The sequence below is a fragment of the Papaver somniferum genome, chromosome 5 (genome assembly GCF_003573695.1).
Source record: "Papaver somniferum cultivar HN1 chromosome 5, ASM357369v1, whole genome shotgun sequence".
NCBI classification, from domain to species: Eukaryota; Viridiplantae; Streptophyta; class Magnoliopsida; order Ranunculales; family Papaveraceae; genus Papaver; species Papaver somniferum.
The window spans coordinates 66,756,658-66,771,022 of record NC_039362.1 but is presented as its reverse complement, the minus strand read 5'-3'; the positions used below and the strand labels follow the sequence as shown (position 1 = coordinate 66,771,022).

Sequence of the window (14,365 nt, the reverse complement as noted above, 5' to 3'; positions counted from 1 at the left end):
CTAACAGTTAAATTTATGAGCAGCATGCCTATCTAATTGGATTTCACCACACACAGTATGTTATTCGATATTGCCAAAAGATAATTAACCTATGAGAGTCCTACTCATTCTAGAAAGCACTGGAAATTCATTTTCTGGTTGGGTACTTAGTAGAATGCAGCGACTACTTCCTCTTTTCTTAGTATAATCACTCACCACAGAATACAAATCACAAAATTAAAACGCAAAGAGAAGATAAGCAAAAATATGACCCAGAACGATGCATTAGATTCACCAGCTATAATTCTATCAATAAATTTTCAGGATGAGGAGTTTTTATTGATAAATTCTCAAGGAACAAAATTCCCCAGAATAGTTATAATAATTCTTATAAATACGACAGTGACTTGACCATCAATAGTTAATCACACTGTGAAATCAAGAACTTAGTTCTACAACATTCAACAATTAACCGAGAAATGATCAAACTTATATCTTACAATTACGGCAAAGTGCAAGTTCTGAAGGAGTCTCTAAGAATAACCTCATCCAGATTTCGACCTGCAGCCAATATAAAAAAAGAGAAAGAGTTACATGGACTTTTAAGAGAATATAAGAAGCATATAATACAAAGAAGAGATTATTAAAGGCTCAAGCTGAACCTATAAAGACTATCTTGACCACCCGTTCCTCTTTTTCCTGCCATCTGCGAGCTGGAACAATCTCATATATCTCCCTCACAGCCTATAAACGTTCAGGACATTGAAATGTCACATATCCATAAGAAAAAAAATCAAAATACAGAATACAACTACCGTCCAGGACATTGAAATGTCACATATCCATAAGAAAAAAATCAAGATACAGAATACAACTACCGTCCAGAAATGACGTAATAATTACTGGGAATAAGGAATAAAAAGCAAAACATAAAACCTTACAAGCAAAGACGGTCACCTGGTCAGAGATTTCTACCATAAGCAAATGATATATGTGAACCTTACCTGTATGGTATGAAGTTGATCTGAGTTTTGTACATCTAAAACCCCTTTGCAGCGATAGACATCCATATTGTATTTCTTTTCCCAAAGAATCTCCTCAAGCCATAACCGGACCTGGAAATGGAAACGATGTTCATCATGCATTTTTAAATGGAAATGAATTTTGTATTTACTCTTCATTGATAAATTGAATTGGTGACAATATCAACGCGAAACATGTAGGAAAGTGAAAGCCGATCGAAGGGAAAGAAAGTCTTGACTCTTTCTTAAACGCAATTCACTGACTGTCAACAATTAACATATTTAAATGTCTGACGATAAACAATAGCATTTTTATGAATACTTTCCAAATTGTGCAACTCTCAGAGAGGAGCAGAGGACTATAGTTACATGTGGTTATAAATTGTAAAATAACATGCATAATGTGGCCTCAATAAGACTGAGAAAAAGACTCTGTGCGGTAGTCTATTTAGAGTGCAATGTTTGAAATTTGAAAACAAAACAATAAATAGCTGTTACAACACAGAGTAGCATTTTCTATTAAAGAAAAAGAAAAGAGAAGAAAAGAAAAGGAGGGTGTACCTTGTCAAGATCAACCTGTCGGTGCTCGGTAATACACAGTGTTCGCACGTTACTGTCATGGATATTACTGGTTGATAACGATTCGGTTTCTTTTAGCAGTGTTTCCAAGTGAGCAAGTTGCTGAATGGAAATTACCCGCATTAACTAGATGTAAAATTCTAAACTCCGCCAGAATGAGAATAAAGGGTGCAGTCCACATTAGATCAGAAATAAACCGGACTAACCGTAGCATCATAGGCCTTGCGGTCCAATATCTTAGATAAGTTAACTTCGCACTTAACAGAGTGGATTATCTCAGCAAGAGAATTTATGTTACGAATCTCTTTTTCCAGTTCCTCTATAACACGTGAAGCCACCAGTCCAGAGGCCTCGTTAGAAACCAAATCCACCTTGTTTAGAATTATCACATCCTACGACAAACAACAATAGCTATCAGATTTTATAACCAGTCCACCAAGATCTAAAATCCAAATACCCAATACTAAGAATGAAAAGGGCATGTATACTGTGGATACAAAATCTTAATTACATACCAAAAAAATAAAGAGTAAATCTAATGTTCATGAAATATCTCCAAAATAACAGTAGGAGGTGCATGGAGATTACTGCAAATGCTATTTGAAGAAATGCCTCAGGGAATGAAGACGAATCACGATGCTCACTAAGCTGAACCCGGAGGTTTCTTGCATCAACAACCTATTTGGGTTTGCAGACACGCATCATATAAGAATGGAAGATCAAGCAATCAAATGATAAAGTTGACTTGAAAGCGGTAACTATAGAGAAAGAAAAACTGTAAGATCAAAAAGCTACTACAATCCAACATCTGAAGCAAAATAAATAATAGAAACTTGATGGAAGAAACTAACAGTGATAATGGAATCAAGTTTAACAGCTGATTCTAGCTGGTCGTCCAACCAGAGAATAGATGCGAGAGGGGCTGGATTGGCCAACCCTGTGGTCTCTAGTAGTATATGATCAAGTCTGTGGAACAAAAAAAAGAAACAGCCATAAATAAAACCTTCGCTACTGAATAAAAAGGAGCTAATGCCAAGGGTTTCTACGAACTGAAAAATTAATCAATTCATTATACTCTTACAATAGAATGATCGAATCTTAATCTAAAACCTGGTTTATTTTCACTAAGAATGGGTCATAGTCCCCAGAATCACCACCCCATGTGGTCGAACTAATCACCGTTAACTCAGAAACATGGAGTAGTTACACTTTGTAAAACCATTCCTACAGTGCATAAGTAACACCAAAGTATCACAGCTCTCCGCCTCACCCCACCCAATATACAACTTACATGATTACTATAACAAAAATTCACTCTGCTGGAGCATGGTTTAGGCTTAAACACAACTCTGAAAAGCTAGAAATGAGCACTTAAAGGAAATTTATTAAGTAAATTAAGAAATAGAAGTATTCGAATTATTACCTATCTTTCCTCTCAATGAGTTGCTCTAATGCTTGTACCAAACTATGTTTGACAGTACAACAAACACATCCATTTGCTAACTCAACCCATTCTTCAACAATTGCTCCACCATCACCATCACCATCACCCTCATTAATCATTGCTCTTTCAACCCCAATCTCTTCTCCAAACTCATTCAATATCACAGCTATCTTTTTCCCATGTTTCGCGTTCAATATGTAATTCACCAACTGAAATTTTATACCAAAAACAAACTAATTTCTCAACTTCTCCATCGATAAAAACACGAATTGTAAAGATGTTTTGAGTAGATGAACTTACAGTGGATTTTCCAGCACCTAGATAACCAGTGATTACAGTAACACCAACTGAATCTTCTTCACTTGGTTTGGGAGTTGCTAAGCTCGAATTTGCTGATTCATCGATTTGAATAGCGAGAGGTGGGGTTTCATCATCGCCTCCATCATCACTAAAACCCTTGCCTTGTCTGCGAATGAAAATAATAAATCGGGTTTTAAGTTTTAACCCCTTTTCTGTTGTTCTGGATCGGAAAAGGTAACTCGGTGATTGCTCAGTAGTAAAGCGGTTAAAACCCGATTCTTGGGACAAGGCCTTGACGTCGCTGCTTCTCGACGATTGATCATCCACCGTAGATGAAAATAATGAATCCCGAAATAGCTGATTGCACAATATAACGGTGTCTTGAAATCTACTCGAATCTGCCTTACTGAAAAAATATAAATAAAATAAATCAATTTGTCGTCACTTCTTCTTCTTCCTCTTCCTTCTTCTCCGATTCTCTGTGTACTCTATTTGTTCCTGGAGGGTTTATAATCGGTGGACATATCAACCAACCAAACAGGTATAAAATACATCGAATTTTTGAATCCATTGTGTTTTGCTTCATTGATTTGGATCCCCCTCTGATTTCAGAATCTCAGATACCTCAAAATTTGTTAGGTTTCATTTAACTGTGTTAGTTTGATATCGTAGATTTTAGGGATTTAAGGATATTGATGGATTTAACTTTTACTTAGGATTCTATTGTGTTTTCTCATACATGGGGTTATTTTCATTTCTCAGATTGGAATTTGGAATTGAATGCCAACACAATCGTATTGATTAATTAATATGGAAATGGAGTCGATCAGAGATATTATCCTCGGAAGAATTAAATAGGGTGAGCTGATTTTAATTACCCATTGCGCTTTTTATTGTCACTGTTGGTTGTTGTTATTGAGCTTCATATTGGAAATTATATGCGTGTTACCATTGGCTGTTAGGGCTTGATTATGGAACAAATCAGTGAAGAATCCAATTTTTTTGTGGAGATGGATTATTTTCTCCCTTCCAGATACTGTATGTAGAGATAGAAAACTATTTACTTTTTTTTTTTTGTACACAAAAACTATTTCCTTGGTACTGCTTTGGGGATAAACTTATGCTGTTATTCGATTAGGGAAATTCTAAATTAGAAATGAGGTTGGATTAGGCAAGTCAGATCATATAACAAAAATGACCAGGTAGATTGTCTATGAGAATTGACCAGTAGAAATGAGATTAGACACTGGTGGAATGAGCATAGCAAGCCTGAAAGAATGTAGCTATAACTGTTTTCATTTGGCTATTGTAATTTAATGGACAAGTAGATCTATCGTCGAGCCAGATCGTTTAACAAAAATGACCAGGTTGATTGTCTATGAAATTGACCAGTAGAGATGACATTAGACACTGGTGGAATGACCATAGCAAGCCTGAAAGATTGTTTTGAAGATTTTAGATACTGTAGCTATAACTGTTTTCATTTGGTTATTTTAATTTAATGGACAAGTAGGATCTATCATGAGCCGTATTGAATTCTTTAGATGTTGCTGTCACCTTATCGGCGAGTATATATAGTCTGACTGCAAGGTATTCACATTGTTACCCAGGTATTTGTTAGTTATCTAAACACTGCATTAGTTATGTAACTTGTCACAACTTGAAAATCATGCGTTTCTTTTCCTATCATCTTCATTTGCTCAAGTATTGCAATCAAAGAGTGTTAGTGTGAAAATTATGGTGTATATCGAGTCATTCTCTCATTTCTGCTGCATTGGCACCCGTTGCTGTTTCAGATAGAACTTGGATGGACGATATTAATTCTATTTGATTAAGATCACTTGTCAGTGTTGAAGATGATGCATGGGGAGGTTCTAAAAGCTCTGTTTCCTCTGTTGGATGCCAAAGACCTAGCGTCGTCTATGCAGGTATGTAAGCAGTGGAGAGATACTGCTAGAGATGATTACTTTTGGAAATGCCTCTGTGCAAAGAGATGGCCCTCCATCTGCAAAAATCCCTCATCGCCACCAATGACATACCACAAGCTATACCTTACCTTCTCAAAACGCATCCAGCGCCGTACCCTCCTCCCACCAAGATTGTCCTTTGACGACTTGGAATTCTTTATTGATATTTGGGCAGAAGATGTAATTATTTTCTCGGAAGCAATTCAAGGTCCAGTTCTGAAGACTAAGATTCCACTGGAAGAAGGCATGTCTAACCTGCTGCGATTCCATCTACAGGGTTCCGATTACAGGATGACAATCCCTGTTAATCCGAGATTTGATGTTCGTTTAGGTCAGAGTGTTAGTGTCTCTGTGCTTGTTGGACGTAAGGATTCTAACAAAATCGCTCAGATCGTCAAGAAATCTGTGTTTGATTATATTGATAGAAGTGCCCACAGAGCCCTCGCCTTTGACTATCTTGACTTCTCTCCTCTGCACCCGTTCATCTCGGGCGTCCGATCCTGGGTCTCTTTATTATTCACGGAGGAAGGAAATGATTCACTCCTCAATGTTTTCGGGGTTCAGTTGGATTTCTGTGATGCTGCCAACTCTGAGGATGAAGTGTTGTGGCTTTTAGACATGCTTGATTGGAAGTAAAAGATGTCAAGAAGTTGTCAGACGGGTTGGTTCCGTCGTCTACTTAGGGGAGGTTCGCCTTGTCCTGTATTTTGTTCTTTTTTTGATGTACATTCTCAGTGCTATAGCTGAAAGTTATGCAGAGTCGGGGGCGTATCCAAGGGTTGACTAACCCTGGCTCTAGCCCCCCTAAAACTAGAAAAAAGTCCTTACTTTTATCATGTAATTTTTATTTAGTCCACCTAACTTTTATATTTAGCCTACAAAAGTGTCCACGTTTTGTATAATTTTTTTTTTAGTCCCATCATTTTCAAACTCTGGCTCCGCCACTAGTACCATGCAGCTGCTTCGAAGCCAACATGATGCTCCTTGGTACCATGCAGCTGCTTCGAAGCCAACATGATGCTCCTTGGTTAGATGAGCAGAGTCTTGAAAATGGACCTCGTAATCACTTGTGTATTTAATAAACTTATCAAGAAAGATTTATTTAAAATTTTAAGGTTTAATAATATTATTAAAAATTATTTAAGAAAGATTATTAAAAAATTTAAGGTTTAAACTTATTATATTGTCAACTAGCAAGGGATATATTACTATAACTTGAAGGTTTGCCTATTTATTTCTGTTTTTGCTTATTTTATCGAAGAGGAAAGGCCTTGAAAAAGGCTATCGATTTACCTCAACAAAACAAGACCTGAAAAAGTAAATACCCTTAAAGAGGACACCCGTATGTTGGTCACCATCAAAATCTCCAACAACAATTGATCAACCAACTCATTCTCATTGACATAACTGAGCTTTAACTCGACTACCTTCTTTAAAACATGCCAAATTACACGAATTTCTGATTCAGCTGGAAGAAAAAACCTAAAAATAAACGGCAGTTTCACTTATGTGATCTTTTATCACATATTTTGCACCACTATTCATAGTAGACAAATCTTAAACAACATCAATGTAATCCAACCAAAAGGTGTAGGCGTTCATTTATCAACATTACTTGAGATGAAAGAGTCAGTTTATCTTCTCTTGGATCGAAAGGTCTGCGATAAAATTAGGGTTTTAAACACAATCATGGATCTAGCTCCAGCCAAGACAGTACCTAGTGTTTCGATTTTTTATCCAAACAGTAAATTATTTTTATTACTCCAGATAGACTAGACAAAGCAACAAACAAACGAGAAGATTCATCGGATAAGGAGGAAACCAGATCCAAAAACCAAAAGTTAAGCCAATCAATCAAAGAACTATCAGAGAAATCATGTTAGTGTAAACAGAAAGCAGATGCAGACCAAACTTGACTAGCAAAGGGACATTAAACAATGTCATGCATAACATATCATCAAGAGAGCACTTAGGGAAAGTAGTAGATCCAATAGGCATCCTGGATTGTAAGATCATTCCATCCGGAATTGCAATTCTAGCAGCTTTACACAAAAGCATTTGAATATGATAGAGTACTTTGACTTTATAAATAAGCTTCCAAAGCTTCAGACCTGAATAGGTTCTTGGACCCCTAAGACCCAAGTAAACAAATTTGGAACTAAATATGTCATTCATTGAAAGTTCCTAAGTCCTCCAATCTGGATTACAAATTTGGCTTAAGGGAATAGTTACAATCTTCTTACCATAAGTGGGTTTGTAATTTAGTGATATTCTAAGATCTGGTTTCTTAATTAATAAAATAACATAACCTAAGGTCATAACTAAAAGGGATTTAAGGGTTAGGCTTAGCAGATCTCGAAGATGGAATCCACTTATCACACCACGGATCAATAAACTATTCATCCTCCACAATCCAAGAAACAAAAATTCTAAGTAGCTCCTTTATGGTGACTACGCCAACTTAAGGGTTTAGCAACATACTATTTCCATTGCTGAAAGGGGTTGAAACTGCAATTGGCTGTTCTGAAACACCATGTTGCAGATTTTCGAGACAGCTTAAGACTTGTTGCAAAATCTAGTCAGCAACGGTTTTTCGCAACAGCGCGAGCCGTTGCGAACCTAGAATTTTAGCAACATAATAAAGATGTTGAGAAATTTTTTATTTTGTTGCTAACTTCAGGTCAAGTCTTCGTTGACCTGATTTTGATCAAAATCTAACAATACGTGCCAGCCGATGCTAATGTTTTTGCAACTAAAAAAAAATATGGTCAAGTCTTCGTTGACCAAGTCAAAATCGATTTCCCTACGATTATCCTGATTCATCTATTTCTTATGATTCAATCTAACAACTCTCATATTCAACATGCCCACATACATATATTTAACTGTACTGTCTCATAATTGACATCCAAACACCGTACAAATATTTCATTAATTAATGTTAAAGTGAATCGTTACAACCATGATCTGTTAACTTAGAGATTGCATACAAATAAAGTATGTGGTGTTCAACATAATATTCTACTAGTTTTTAAGTTTCTGATCATATAACGACTACAAAATTTGACCCGAGCTCTATGAATAAGGAACTTCATACCTTCACCGATTTCATCAGGTTCCTTGGTGGCATCATTAGCACCTTCATATCTACACCAACTTCCAGATCATCGTTTTTGACTGCTCTGCCCTTAGTCTCTAAAGAATGATGCAATAGGATGGAATGCATGTCATACACATGACCTAGAAAAACAACACCAATGAGTATCCAACTTACTGAAATTCAAATTAAACATTCAATAATTTCATGTCAATGCATAGGTGTCCAAGTATATATCCAACTTACTGAAATGCTGATGACAAAAAAAAAAATCTCCCTCATTCAACTGATATGATTCTAGCAAAACCCTATTCTGACACCCCAACTCTAAGACTTGTTTAGCTAAAAGGATTACAACCTAATAGAGGCATCCAATCCAGATTATCGATCTTAAGAACCATATTCACATAATGTGCTAACAAACAAACCCAAACTCTCTGATACAGTATACTTGAAAAGTCTCTCATATTATATGATTAAATAAATGTGTTGTTTTACAGAATAATGAAATAATACATATAATAAAAGATACACGACAAACACTAGATCGTTACAGCACTAAGCTACGAAAACAGATATCTTCGCGCGCTTCAATCCTTATGATTACTGAAACTGAAGTGGGAACGAGTGAGCACATCATTCCAAAGGGGTTCCTAATGGAAACAAATAACTCTCATGTAATCACTAACATGTTTCACAGTTCTAAATATAAACATTAATTGAAAGAAAGAGCAATGAATCTAAGCCTACAACAAGAAGCAAGTTTTATCCTCACCTCGCCAAACTCATTGGAGAAGACGACGCGAGAACAACCCTAATTAATAATAATAACATCATCCACATAGAGTGCCCATACAAACCATGATTCAGAATATTACCATCAAGATTAGGAAGTCAGTCAATCAAGTATCATATGCACACGAGTGATTTCCCTCAAATAAAATAGTATATATAATATTAAGACGGAAAAGCATCCGCCATACTAAATAATATTAAAACATAAGAGCATCCGTCATACTATCTTAAGACAATAAAACTAAAGGATATAATATTCAGACGGAAGAGCATCTGCCCTACTAAGTAATATTAAAACGGAAGAGCATCCTCCCTACTTTCTTAAGACAATAAAAATTAAAAGATATAATATACAAAAGGAAGAGCATCCGCCCTACTAAATAATATTGCCGACGGAAGACCATCCACCTTACTTAACTTAGCAAGGAGCCGTGGGGAAAACAAAGACACTCCTCGCAAGAAAATCTCACAATGTATATCACACACAAACACATTCATAAAAAAACATCGCAAATGCAGATATCACATACGTTGCGTTTCAAGAACACAGAAGCAGTTCCTCAAAGTACATGCAATCATACACATAAATAGTAAAGTCCCATCATGCTCGCAAATAAATGAACGCCTAATGATTACATGAAGGTTACAGAGTTTCCACCTGTTTTGATGACAAGCCACGCCTACCTCGAGATCCACGATCCACCGGTTCATCCTTTCAATCGATCGTTGTTAATAAAGATCAACTGCAATTACAACTTTAAGCAACATCTTTCCTAAATCATTCATCTGATTCCAACTTCTGCAACACAACACAACACAACTTGAAGCTCAATTATCTCAATTGTTAACCACTACCAAGATTCATGCACATCCCCTGTCATTCAACACCATAACTCCATAACCATCACCAATAGCTACAGAAACACCACTATGGAACTCGACTCCATCAGCAACAACAATTCATCTCCAATTCTAAACACATTCCATTCTCAACTGCACTGTCAAATAACTCCACAATATCCAAATCCCAAAACCCATGTTCATTTCACATGCATAATCAAATCCCAACAACTGCATCTCAACTATCTCTACAACACCCATTCCATATAATTCAACACAACTCCCTGTGTAACCTAAACTAAAACCAAAGCTCTATTTTGTAACCATCATAGCCATCTCCACTTTTAATTAAGATAACAAACACAAATTCTCAGTTAAAAAACTTAATAACTAAGCTAAAACATCAGAGAAAAATTACCTCGAATTAGTCAACAATTGAAATCAAACTCTTCATTACTTCTCATAAGAACAATCAAACTCCAGTCCCATCAGCAACTTCAAATTATCCATTCATCTTGAACTTCATAATCACTGCTCAAACCCTAACTATCCATTTCGAGTTATTCTTCAATTCTAAATCCTAATTCGTTCAATCCATTAATACCCATATCAAATTAACATCACAGGACACTGGTTTCATCTTCTCAATATTCTCTGAATTCTTCTTACAAACCCTAGTTCTTCAATTCATCACTGAAACCACTTCTACACTTTAATTGAACAACAACCCGTGATTCTTCATCAAACCATATGTAATGACCCGTCCCTCCACCGATATTGTCCCCACTTAGCCATTGCGGTTATCCGGCAGTGTGGGGTTTTCAACGGACATCGCTGCGGTCATCCAGCAGCAACTTCCCGGGAGGTCACCCATCCCTGGATTTCTCCCGCCCGAGCACGAGCACGTTTCACTGCAGAGTTTTCTGACAACTCTGGAGCCAATTGTGCTGAAAAGGCCTCGGTGTTAGGGAAGGAAAAAATCGTTACTTATATTCCATTCGGCGAACCACAGCCGAAATCGGGGTATAACAATACCACCCCCTTAAATTGGATCCATCCTCGGCTTCGGAATATATATACAAGCCCAGATCTCTGACGTTCCCTACCCCTCATGAGAAGCACCTGGACCAGCCCCGTCCAGCGTACCTTCCCACCCTCGGCAGGAGACCTGTCGTCGGCTTTGATACCATTTATAATGACCCGTCCCTCCACCGATATTATCCTCACTTAACCACTACGGTTATCCGGCAGTGTGGGGTTTTCAACGGACATCGTTGCGATCATCCAACAACAACTTCCTCGGGAGGTCACTCATCTCTGGATTGCTCCCACCCGAGCACGCTTAATTTCAGAGTTTTCTGATAACTCTGGATCCAATTGTGCTGAAAAGGCCTCACTGTTAGGGAAGGACAAATCATTACTTATATTCCATTCGGCGAACCACAGCCGAAATCGGGGTATTACACCATAGCTTTATATCTTATCTTCTAAATCTTCAAAACATCAATCAAACCTATAAACCCTAATTCTGTTTCCAAAAATAACTCTATCCTCTTCATCACGTGTTCAATTAACATCAATCCCACCATCAACAACCAATTCTTAAAGTTTCCCTCAAGTCTCTTTTTGATATCACTCCCTCAGAAACATCTCACAAAATCGCCAGAGGAACAGAAGAGAATAAGAAAAGAGAATGTGTTTATCTTCTCGATTAGGTAGGGGATAAGGTCGACCAAAATACTGAGGCACACAACACTCTCGATAAGAGCTTCCAAGGCGGTTAAGCTGCAAAATGACTATTTTGCCTTTCATACAAATATGATGATATCTTCTTCTTCCAGTATCCGAATGACACATTCATGTAGTCCATTACACATAACTTTTCGAAACCAATCTATTGATACTAGTTTCGTATCTAGATCGTTGTTAGATTAATTTCTATTAATTAACGTTCGTGTTAAACTAATCGAGTTATTATCGGCTAATTCGTCACTTGACTGGTCTAATAGCGTTGACGAGATTGAGGATCCTTACACCTGTATACCTGCATAAGCAGAAATTCAAAGTTTCAATTATGAGGTTTCAAAAGATAGAACAGTTTCAAAAGACATAACATGGAAAAACTATTTCCGTGAAATGATAAAAAAATATTTACCTTTGATGTATGCACTCCAAGCGTGTTCTGAAACTGCCAACTACACAAACATGAAAGAATTGGAAACCCAATTGCAAATAACAATAAAATTCAAGACGAGAATATATTACAGAATATGAGAGGCTAAACCAAGATCTAGATGGGAGCTTTACTAAAGAGAAAGAGAGGGCCTTATTACATGTATTCCATGTAAAACATGTCGTCAGCACCAGACAAGGCACTCGTACATATTATCATGTGGTGTTTTTTGACAAGTGCAATATCATATGTATCCTCATCTAATTACTTCAGACAACCATACCTGCCCATGAATTTACGTTACTAAACATATAAAGTTTTTGCTCCAGTACCTGAGACCTTCCTGCACAAAGTTGATGAGCCCGAAAAACAAGATACGTGTTGTTTATGTGATTATACGTTGCTAAGTAAAAAAAGAAGCATTCATGAAAATAGTGCGTCAGAGATATCTGGAACTGGCCTAGCTGAAAACTCGAATGTACTTACTTGCGTAACAAATTCCCTTATACATAACAGAGTTAGAGGTGCATTCACACCAATAAATACACATTAAATGAAACATTAATACAAAAAAAGTGTTCCCAGACATTAACAGTGTTCCCAAACACACAAACGGGTGGCACATGTATTCTCTACATTATTGCTACTAACAACAGAAGAAAGAAGTTGCGACATTAGAACATGAAACTTTAGCAACAACTGTTTTTTGTTGCTATTTAGAAACGGTTCTATCTCTGTTGCTAATTTGGGTTGCTAAAACCTGAAAATGGTGTAGCGGGTGCGAAAACACCTTCAAGTGCAGGAGCAAACCCTTAAGACACTTCACATTAGAAAAAACCATAATTGGGGAAATAAATAGATTCTAAAATACTAACCAGAAGAGAGTCGGGGAATTTTATTAATTTCCAGGAATTTCTAGCAAGCATAACTAGATTGTTCAATTTTGTCGTCCTACTTAAAGCTTATACTTTGTTTAGATTTATGTAAAAGAGAATATCCCATCCTAGAAGATTGGGCTTTTTATAAAGGTAAGAGTTCAACTTCCTTCAAAGGTGTTTGGGAATAAGGAAATCATGCACCTGGTAAATAGGAATAGCTTGGCCAACATACTTGACATTCTACGACATAAGCTTATGGTACTAGGAGGTAATTCTAGCATCTACATGCATCTGGTAAATAGAAGCACTAAGATACTTCTCACCAAAATTATGACCAATATGAATATTGAGAATGCCACGTGTTCTGGAATTTCCTTAATAAACAAGCAGATTTCTTGATTTCTTGCCCAGAGGCCAAGCAGTGGCCTGTTGATGACCGCTGTTAGAGCATAGCTCGGTTGAACCCACCAAGCCTTGGTATGTCAAGTTTGGTTGTCATATTTTAGTGAACCAAAACTCATTTAAAGAGTCGCTTGATTATTTACTAGAGTCAACTTCGTATAGGTTAGCTAGAAAGTTATTAGGATATGAGACATACAAGTATTACTCGAAGACTTGATTGTGAAGAAGTAAAGAACTTCAACGACGACATCATTCTTCCTCTTGAGGTTAGTAATATTTTGACTTGAACTGTTTCATTCCTAACGTATCTTTCAAGTTGTGCTATATTGAAAACATAACTGCGAAGCTGTGAATGATTATACTCTAGTTAGACGTAGTATTAAGGAATTATAATACGAAGTATAACGCCTATCTTTTGAACTTCGTATATAAGACATCGACATAATTGTATGAATGTTATTGTGATTATGTGTATGTGTATGGGTGAAGATTTCATCCTAGGAAACAATGTTTTAGATTCGTCTAAAGGAAGTACAATTCATAAACTTATTTTGTGAATCGAAAGGAAAATCGCTAGGCTTGTTGGTATTGTTATTCATTGCAAATCTTTGGATTACCAATATGTGTGTTTAGTATAACCGCTCATAACTTGTTTATGTATCTTGGTAAAACTATTCACAACGCCTGACTTATGTATCTATATGACTTTTATTAGTGAAACCAATCTTAAGTAATCACCTGAGATGGTATGATCGATATTTGTAATTGGTGTGACCATTCCTAGTCATTGGGTAACTGATCCTAGAACTTGGTTGGATTAATCACGAGATGTGTAATCGATCCTTGTAGTAGGTTAACAAGTTTTAGTAATTGGTGTAACCGATCCTAT

The 14,365-nt window shown here is 36.7% G+C and overlaps 2 protein-coding genes across 4 annotated transcripts; one reads left to right on the top strand and one right to left on the bottom strand.

Annotated features, from left to right (window-relative positions):
* Nucleotides 1-273: 273 nt before the first annotated feature.
* On the bottom strand, nt 274-4,206 carry LOC113279142 (COBW domain-containing protein 1-like). Its single transcript, XM_026527848.1, has 10 exons — nt 4,203-4,206; nt 3,325-3,722; nt 3,004-3,233; nt 2,432-2,546; nt 2,169-2,258; nt 1,787-1,972; nt 1,563-1,682; nt 984-1,094; nt 642-723; nt 274-540 (listed from the first exon to the last, which is right to left on the bottom strand). The coding sequence occupies exons 1-10, from the start codon at nt 4,204-4,206 to the stop codon at nt 482-484; spliced, it is 1,395 nt and encodes a 464-aa protein (XP_026383633.1). The 3' UTR covers nt 274-481.
* Nucleotides 3,749-6,193, top strand: LOC113281787 (F-box protein At5g39250-like). Of its 3 annotated transcripts, none has more exons than XM_026530638.1 (3): nt 3,749-3,865; nt 4,087-4,183; nt 5,173-6,193. In XM_026530638.1, exon 3 carries the CDS (start codon nt 5,181-5,183, stop codon nt 5,925-5,927), a length of 747 nt encoding a protein of 248 aa, XP_026386423.1. In that variant the 5' UTR covers nt 3,749-3,865; nt 4,087-4,183; nt 5,173-5,180; the 3' UTR covers nt 5,928-6,193. The 3 variants fall into 3 exon arrangements, with proteins under 3 accessions (XP_026386423.1, XP_026386424.1, XP_026386422.1); XM_026530639.1 differs by having other exon boundaries at nt 5,161-6,193; XM_026530637.1 differs by having other exon boundaries at nt 5,121-6,193.
* The last annotated feature ends 8,172 nt before the right edge of the window (nt 6,194-14,365 follow it).